The sequence below is a fragment of the Plectropomus leopardus genome, chromosome 21 (assembly GCF_008729295.1).
Source record: "Plectropomus leopardus isolate mb chromosome 21, YSFRI_Pleo_2.0, whole genome shotgun sequence".
NCBI classification, from domain to species: Eukaryota; Metazoa; Chordata; class Actinopteri; order Perciformes; family Serranidae; genus Plectropomus; species Plectropomus leopardus.
Window position 1 is genome coordinate 9,565,476 of NC_056483.1, and position 8,685 is coordinate 9,574,160.

The window sequence follows — 8,685 nt, forward strand, 5'->3', positions numbered from 1 at the left end:
AAATAGAGATATTATGAATACATGATACACGCTGTGATTAATGTTTGATGCAGCAGATGCGCTGGAAAACAATTATCCTCAGGGGGGGATCAAACAGCAAAATGCAAACACGAGTCTCTATAACATGAGCTAGAGAACCATCATTTCCAAATCAGAATATCTCTTTAATATTTTATGTCCCCTGTTTGCTCCTGATTTCATTCTGAAGAGGGCATTTCCAGCCAACCCAGCAGGCACCACACACGTGGCCAAAGCTGAATTCGTGCAGCACTGGATGATATAAATGGTACAAATGATGCTTCATGTCACTGGGTCTGAAAGACATCAGTGCTGTTAAGTTTCCCTCTATAATGCAAGCTGCTCTTGTTCTGCCAGATCGATTAAATAAATCTCTGGAAAGTTCACAGATTTGATCTTGCAATAAAAAAAAACATTCTCCAGAAACACTTTAAGTCTAATTTAGAGAAAATATGACAGAAAACATCTAATGTGACAGTGATTTTGAAGATGCAATGGAGGAAAAATGAAGTTTACTGGTTGGGCTTTATAATGAGGGCTTTGCTGACACCTGCTGTCTAAAAACATGAAGTTCAAATATGTATGCCGTGTTAGCTGGCTCTGTATTGTCTCGATACTACTCAGATATTTCACCTCAAGGGTGTCGCTTTGTGTTGAAAAGCGGTGGGCACATATGGGCTCAGATGCAAACAAAACATTTCTTGAGACATCTTCTACAAGGGAATTTAGGAAATGTTATGATATGGAAACAAAAAAAAATAAGCGTGTGAAAAGGGCATGACATGGTTACTGCCAAGGGTGAAGGTTTCATTTCAACATTCAGGGAGGCAAATTTGAAACCAGGGGTCCGGACGTTACTCCCCCAGAGGGTCTGAGCATCTAACACGTCATTTCCTGCATTCTGGTGGATGTTAATGCACCAATGGTGGAAATGTATTCACTCACCAAATTCAGGCAATTCAAAATATAAAATGTAGTGGGATATAATGCAGTAAAGTTGTCTGGCATTCTGTATTGCTTTCATATATTTTTTTTTATCTCCTATAGGTAAACTTTTCTCATTTAATGGTATCCCTGCTGAGCCAGCAAGCATGCATTGTCAAATTTTTCATCCTCTTTTCGTTTGGGATTGTATCCTCTTAAAATTTGCATGCGGGACATTATTTCATTTTAGTAAAATTATAAACCCCTGGACTTTAAAACTGTTTTCATGGTCACAGAGAGAGAATGGAAAATTTAGAAGAAAATGCTTTTTAAAAGTTACTGATCAGCACATGCAAGTTTTTATTTTATTTATTTCTTAATGTGAATATAAACCTCTCTAAAGAGCATTTTCATTTTTTAAATAACATTCTTGGCGCAAGCTATTTTTCTAACCATGTTTAAAAAATGTTCCTCTATAAAATGATGGGTTCAAAATTGACCAATTAAAAAAGTTTTGGGGCATGTCCCCAGTGTCCCAAGTGTCAGTGACTTTATCGTTCTAATTATGCACACATCTAATAGAATAAAAAGACATTAATGACAACATTGCAGGTTCATCCGGTCATCTTATTTTTATAAATATTTGAATATTTATGTCCATCCATAAAAATCTGAAACATAATTTAATTAAAATCTATATAAAGAGGAGAAACGGGAAAACAATCACAGAGCTGCATCAAACATGGCTCACTCATTTACACGGATCAAAAGTCAAACCTACACATATGGTAAGAAAGGCGGGTGTTTAAAATGAGACATAAGGCAAAGAGGCTTAAATGGTAAATGCCTGAGGTTAATTCCTTTTTTTTTCAAGTGGACTCATCTCAAACTCAACCTACAGGAAAATAAAAAAACATTCACAACCAAATTCCCCAAAATATATATAGCAAAAATAAAAACGTATGATGGATCTTTGTGAACTACAGTTTTTTTTCTAACAGTGTTTCCTAATATTCAGCAGGTGTTAACGGTAAGAGCAACAAGACAAAATATTATTCAACTTTGGCTTTTTAGTGCAAACTAGGATGACTTTTAACAACAACTAAGGCTTCATCCTGCTTGATGTTGAGACATACAGTATGCCTAAATTAAAGAGTACATTCATTTTGTATTAAGCATCTTTTTCAGTCAACATACCTTATCCTTCTTAAAAGTGCAATTCTGCATGCAGCAATGGCAACTGTATATAAATAAAACTCTCAGAAATTAAAACATAGTTCCAGTGAAGCAACTTAACATCATAAGTGAAGCTTTCTGTATCCTAGTGTGCTCTAAATCTCTAATGCAGCTAGCATCAGGTATGAGTTGAACTATACTTACACTCTGGTACAGCGACCCTCTTAACTGTCTGATGCAGCAGCCTCAGGAGTCTCTTCCTCCATAATATTGGCTGGGCTTAAGGGCTCAGAAATAGTACCTTGCAAGTCTGGGATACTGGCTTCATTCAGGTTCTCTGTGGTGACTTCAAGGCCTACAAGGTCATCCGCATTCTCTCTTGGAGGAGCGGCGATCAGGTCAATAACATGCTCCTGCTGAGTCTCCTGGATGTCTGAGTCTTCTTTCATCTTTGGAGATGAGGGCCTTTGGTCAACAGATGAGGTATCTGTGACAAAAAAATACAAGTATAGTCAAAGAAGGTTCCAACTTAGGATGCTGAATGCTGTTTTATGGTTGCATAACTTTGTATTTCTTTTCAATTAAAAGAAGTCTTTTAGAAACACCATGTTACATTATTGCTATTTAAGCTTTGTTGCACGTATTTACACATCTTTTATTTACTTTTTTTCCGGCAAAAATAGAAAATAGATCACCAAGTTAAACCATCATGTTAAAAAGAAAAAACAAAAAAGTACACATCCCAAACATTTTTTAAGACTTCTTAAAGATTGATTTAAGACATTTTAATACTCATGAAGGCCTTATCTTTAAAATAATTAATTCAATGCATTTTAAGGCTTTTTAAGGATCAACAGGAACCCTGTATGTGAGGTGTGCAAACAAAAGCTGGTTTTAACTATTTTCATTAATCCTTTCTAGCAGGGTGGCATTAAAAAAAACATGTAATTGCTCTATTCAGCTGCACAGTTCAATCGATTGTGGAGAGGTACTTACCCAAGCTGCACTGATCACCAGTGTCATCTCCATAATTAGCAAACATGGAGCTCTGGCCAGCTTCATTGGCAGAAACCATGTCTGACAAATCTGGAGTCATCGCCTCAGGTATGGAAATATCTGCAAATCAAACATTTCATTCTGTGTGAAAATACACTGAATAAATTAGACACTGAAAGCAAAAGAGCGCCTCTTAAAATTAGATTTGGTTACCTAATTCCACAGGTGGCTGTGTAGGCGAGGGTACACTCAAATCCTGCACAGCTCCCTCGATTTGTTTCAAATCTATTTCACTGATGCTAGAGGGGCTACGTGCATCCACCGAAGGCACCTGAGAAGAGAGAAGATGTGTTTTAGACAAGAAAAAAAACATGTCTCTCCCAAGGAACATTTGATAAAAGAAAGATGTGATAACCTGTACCTCAGTGTGGCCGCCTGCAGCTAGCTCTTCACTGCTGTCTATCACAGTGGATTGGAGAACAGTTTTGTTCTGGGTGTTAGGCTGAGCTGGACGAGTTGGGATTCTGTGCAAGTAGCCATAGCCGATGCCACAGCCTAAGCTTAAAACAAGAAACACAAAACCAGGAGATTAATATAAATGTTTATTGTGCGTGTATAAATATACACAGGTGACATGACAAGAAAAAGCCCGCAGTTGTTCGAAAGAAATACCTTCCCTCTCCTCCCCATGCTCCATTTGGAGTCACCACAACCTCTCTGCATTGGTCAGTTTGTGTGTTGTACACCAGCAGCTTTAGAGGTTTGCCCTCATTGGCTTCAATCAAAGAAAAGAAATCCTCTGACTGCAACACAAAACAAAATTAAGATCTTTTCACCGCGTTTTGTTCAAGAATACTAGTATCTTTTTATGTCCATTGGTATGATAAAAGCCAATAAAAAAAAAAAAAGGAAGCTCACATCTTGCAACACCTGATCAGCTCCCACGATGAAGTCATCGTGAGCAATGAGGCCTCCCAAAGCTGCAGGAGAGCTGGCTTCCACATCCTGAAAAGAGAGGGGTGGTTATGAAAACAGTTTTTATTAAAAACACTGTCTTTGTATATGGGAATTTGGGTGAGACAATAACACACTAATAACTTCCCATCAATCCTATTCTAACATACCACACATCCTGTAGGAATATGACTTTTTAAATTCCCTGGCAAATTTGGCAAAATGATTGAGTAGACTTGAACCTTCTACTCCTTTTTCTTCTTTAATTGCTTCTAACTTACCAGTAAACATTAGAAGAAAATGTGCTGGCTATTACCTCAAAGCTGCCAGTAAACTGTTTCATATCAGGCCAGCTAGAGTTAAAGAAAGAAAAAGTTTAAGAATAGCCCTCATTGAGGCTAGACTTGACTTACCAAGACATGCCAAACATTCTCATTGGCTCCTTCAAAGCTGCAGAAGCGGACACTCGCGCCCAGCAGACCCTGACCACCCCACATGTTACTGGGTACCACTTCCAGTTCCCTCACCCGCTGGGTTTTAGAGTTGTACACCTCAAGTTTGACCGCTTTCTCCACATTGGCTTTTAGGAGGTCTTTCAGCAAGTCGCTTTCTTTGTTCTGGAGAAATAAGAGATTTGTGGACTAAACCTGCTGTGACAGCAGAGAGACGGCGAAGCAGATTTCATGTCAAAGAACATGAAATGAGGTTATAGCGGGCTGCATGGCCCAGGCTATAATTCAGGGCTGATGTGTAATTGTATTGTGGGGAAATAAGAAACACAACACTAAAACACACATCAATGTAAACTTCAAAGGCCCCAAAAAAAGGAAGGAAGTTCATCTTTGTTGACACATAAAATATTATGGAAAACTGCAGTTTCTATAAGACTCAAGACAGCTAGCACTAGTCCTCATCACATAAATGGTTGGCAGCATTTCTTACATCAATAATCTAATGCTCAAATTTCCTTTTGCAGAAGGGTTTTAAAGAGACAGGCGCTGAACGGAGCATTGCAGACAGTAAATACAGGTGTATTAATGCAGACAGTACAAATAAAGTGTTTTTTAGAATATTAAAGCATGTAAACATGTTCTTGTAGAAACAGAAAATACAAGTATGAACCTGAAAATTAATGTAAAATGGGACCTTCAAAGGCTGCTTCTAAACTCATTTAGTCCTGAGCTTGTCCTTTTATTTCATGTTTCCTTTCATATCTCTTTCTTCATCAAAAATGCTCATCCATTTGATGAAACCCTTTCAATACAACTACATGGTAATATAGTTACATTTGGTAAGTGGACATAAAAAAACATCCAAAAGGTTGCAGCTCAGGAACGCCACCAACGCCGCAAAATAAGAAGAAAATAAGAAAATACAGGCAAAAGGTCAAATTCTAGTGGGTTGTAAATGATGATTGATTGAAATCATTTTAGAAATCATGTACAAGTGTATGAATTTGATTGTTTTTTGTGTTGTATTTAAAATTGAGTTTTTTCCTTGCTCTTTGTGGTTTGACAGTTATAATAATAATAATATTCATATAGCACCTTTAAAAGCAGAGTTTACAAAGTGGTTTGACAAACAAGGCAAAGCAGAAGCAAGAAGGGTATCTTGCAGAGGCAAGAAAATGCTGAACTAAGGCCAGACAAAATTTAAAGTAGGATTAAACAAGACAGAAACGAGTAAAGAAAATTCAAAGAATAATAGCAGTAAACGCAGAAATAATAGTACTAAGAATTAAACACGATCGAGATGGAATAAAAGAATAAATTAAAAGATAAACAAACTAAATGAGTTAAAACAGATGAATTAAAATAGCTGCACTTGTCTGCTTCTTGTTTATTGTCATAACAATGTTTATGCTGCTCAGGATATACCTGATTAATAAAGAATATATATATATATATATATATATATATATATATATATATATATATATTATATATATATATATATATATATATATATATATATATAGTTACTTTTGAATCAATCTATACATTGATTTTAGGAAAATCCTGATATCTTTAAGCATCATAGGATTGTACTCACAAGTCGGGTATTTCCTATGGAGAGAATAAAGTCAAAGAAGGGCTCCAGTCCAGCCTTCAGGGCTGGTGAGTCCTCTTGAACCTTAAATATGGAAAAAAAAACAAAACACAAATTAGATTTGGTTGATTTGACATAAAGGATAGCCTGTTTTAGTCGCCCCCGTGTGCCAACTAAAGATACTACACTGGACAGTATTTGGGAATCCTCATTGCGAAATATCACACAGTTGATGCACCTCACGTGGTTGATATGTAACTTTATAATTTATATTTCCAAGTGTAAAATTCTGCTGTTAAACAGCTGCAGGCTCTGCAAAGCCAAAGAGCCTGGGTGTTTGCCAAGTGCCACCTCATCATGGGCGGATACCATTAATGCTGACCACGATGTTGCGAGTTACAACACATACAAAATAACCTGATAATTCAAAACTAGCCACTGTGTTTCTTCACGGATAAACACAGCAACAATATATGTTCAGGACAAGTGTAGTTAGCATGTAAATTCGCTTAAAAAAAAGAGGCTAACCCAGATTGAAAAAGTGAGCTGCAGGGACAAACCGAGTGTAACCTTGCATTACGTTACCTACCCCGTGGACATGATATCCACTATAAGTTCCCCCGTCCGACAAAAACGAGCTCTGCGGCAGCCCCATCGCCTTAAGCGGGTATAGCTACGTAATATTAACACGGACTAACTGTCACTGAGGTAGAGTAAAGTTAGAAGTCATTACTGAAAGCTGCAGAAGTGATTCAAGCTAGCTAGAGCTAACACAGCTGAGACAGGTTAACAGCAGCCGCTCAGGCAAAGCTAATAAATACAGATGCCCGAAAAATCGAGCCGGTAGAGCGTGATCATATCAAGCGAACTGCGTTCGATTAGACCTCCTTGACAGGGTGTGCTACGCGGTTGCATAGCAACATGAAACGCTAGTGTAAAAGCTGTAATTTCATTCATAAAAAAAAACCATTTTCCGTGGAAAATTTGAATATTTAGGCTAATAAAACTTGTAGGTATAAATGTGTTTACTGAGAATGTCTGAGGAAGAATAAGCATGTGTCTGTATATCACAATTCATAGAAATGCAGCCAAAAAATGTCATAAAAGAGGATTTAATAGGTGTTAAAGCAGAGAACACAGATGTGACAAAGTCACAAGTCTAAAGTCTGTGCACTCAAGTTTCCAGTCAAGTCCTAAACTTCAAATCCTAAACAAATCATAATGTGCTTTTCACCAAATGAATAATAATATATTAAACTACAAAACAATGAATGCTTTTTTAAAACTTTTGGTCTCGTGGGAAACTTTTGTATGTCACTCCCGAGCTGGCACTGTCTTTGGTGAAAGTGTTTTTAGAGTTTTTTCTCTGTCGTCTTGGTGTCAGCAGCAGAGGTCACCTTAAACTAGACTCTTTTATCATCCCAGGGGGACTTTAAAAGCAGGATTATGGACGCTTTGGACACTGGATGCACATATATGGTCTCTGAACACTGCTAATTGGCTGTTTTTAGTCTACGTGTTCTTTAATGTGAAATTCTTCATGTATTCTTCATACTGTCTTGGCCAGGACTCCCTTGGAAAAGAAATTCTGAACCTCAATGGGACTATCAAATAAAAATAAATAAATAAAAATGTTTTAATGTAATGGTCAAGCAACTGATCTTAATCATAAAAAGTAGTGGTGACATTGCACTTTCTCATTTATATAATTTTAAAAATAATTTTATATGTTTCTGTCCTGTCTTTTTGTAAAATGTAAATGTTACAAAATAGTACGTTATATAAAACATCTCTGATATTAAATTACTCTTTAATCTTTGGTCTTGGGAAAAGTTATCAAGTAGGCTATTTTTTTTTTTTTAAGTTAGTGTCAACAAGTTGAGTTGCAAGTTTATTTTTTATTTTGTTAAGTAAAGTAATCAAATTTGTGACTGGAGACTGACTTGAGTTCAAGTCACGTAACCCAAGTCCACACCTCAGCAGAGAACTTAAAATGAATTTAAAATGTAATAGATTACATTTTACAGATCAATCAATTATAAAATGCTAGCCTAAGACATTTCTACAGGTAACTTTTTAATGTGCATATGGTTTTGTCTGTTTTTTACAACATGGGATTATATGGGGTTATTTGGGGTTATATGGGGTGGAACATTTTCTTTCACTGCTTGTTGATCTGTTTCCGTTATCTGTAGGAACATTTGTGTTTGAGTCACGCTCTTCACAGGTGGTGTAGTTAATTTTGCCTGAAGGTGAATGCACCTGCTCTTTTCCCACATTGATAAGAAATAGCCTGAGCTCTTGTTTTCCTCAATAAATAAAAATGAGAATAAAATGACTATAAAACATTTTTTTTTATCTGGATTTTGAAAGATTCCCATGGTTGCTGGCTGCCTTTAAAGAAATCCTTTTTATTCTTTTTATACAAATTATTTTCCATTCTACATATTGTCCGTTCGATCTGGAATTATCCACATGGCTTTCTTGGCAGTTAATGGTTGTCTAATAATCCTGGAGGTCTTCCAGTCACAAACTGATATAAATAGTTAAAAGCAAACTACATTTGTT

At 36.5% G+C, this 8,685-nt stretch overlaps 1 protein-coding gene across 2 annotated transcripts; it reads right to left on the bottom strand.

Moving 5' to 3' along the window:
* Positions 1–1,531: 1,531 nt before the first annotated feature.
* LOC121960778 (Golgi reassembly-stacking protein 1-like) lies at positions 1,532–6,923 on the bottom strand. Of its 2 annotated transcripts, XM_042510634.1 has the most exons (9): positions 6,707–6,923; positions 6,121–6,201; positions 4,482–4,685; positions 4,033–4,119; positions 3,787–3,917; positions 3,536–3,674; positions 3,328–3,445; positions 3,115–3,234; positions 1,532–2,605 (listed from the first exon to the last, which is right to left on the bottom strand). In XM_042510634.1, exons 1-9 carry the CDS (start codon positions 6,770–6,772, stop codon positions 2,343–2,345), a joined length of 1,209 nt encoding a protein of 402 aa, XP_042366568.1. In that variant the 5' UTR covers positions 6,773–6,923; the 3' UTR covers positions 1,532–2,342. The 2 variants fall into 2 exon arrangements, with proteins under 2 accessions (XP_042366568.1, XP_042366569.1); XM_042510635.1 differs by lacking the exon at positions 4,482–4,685.
* Positions 6,924–8,685: the final 1,762 nt, after the last annotated feature.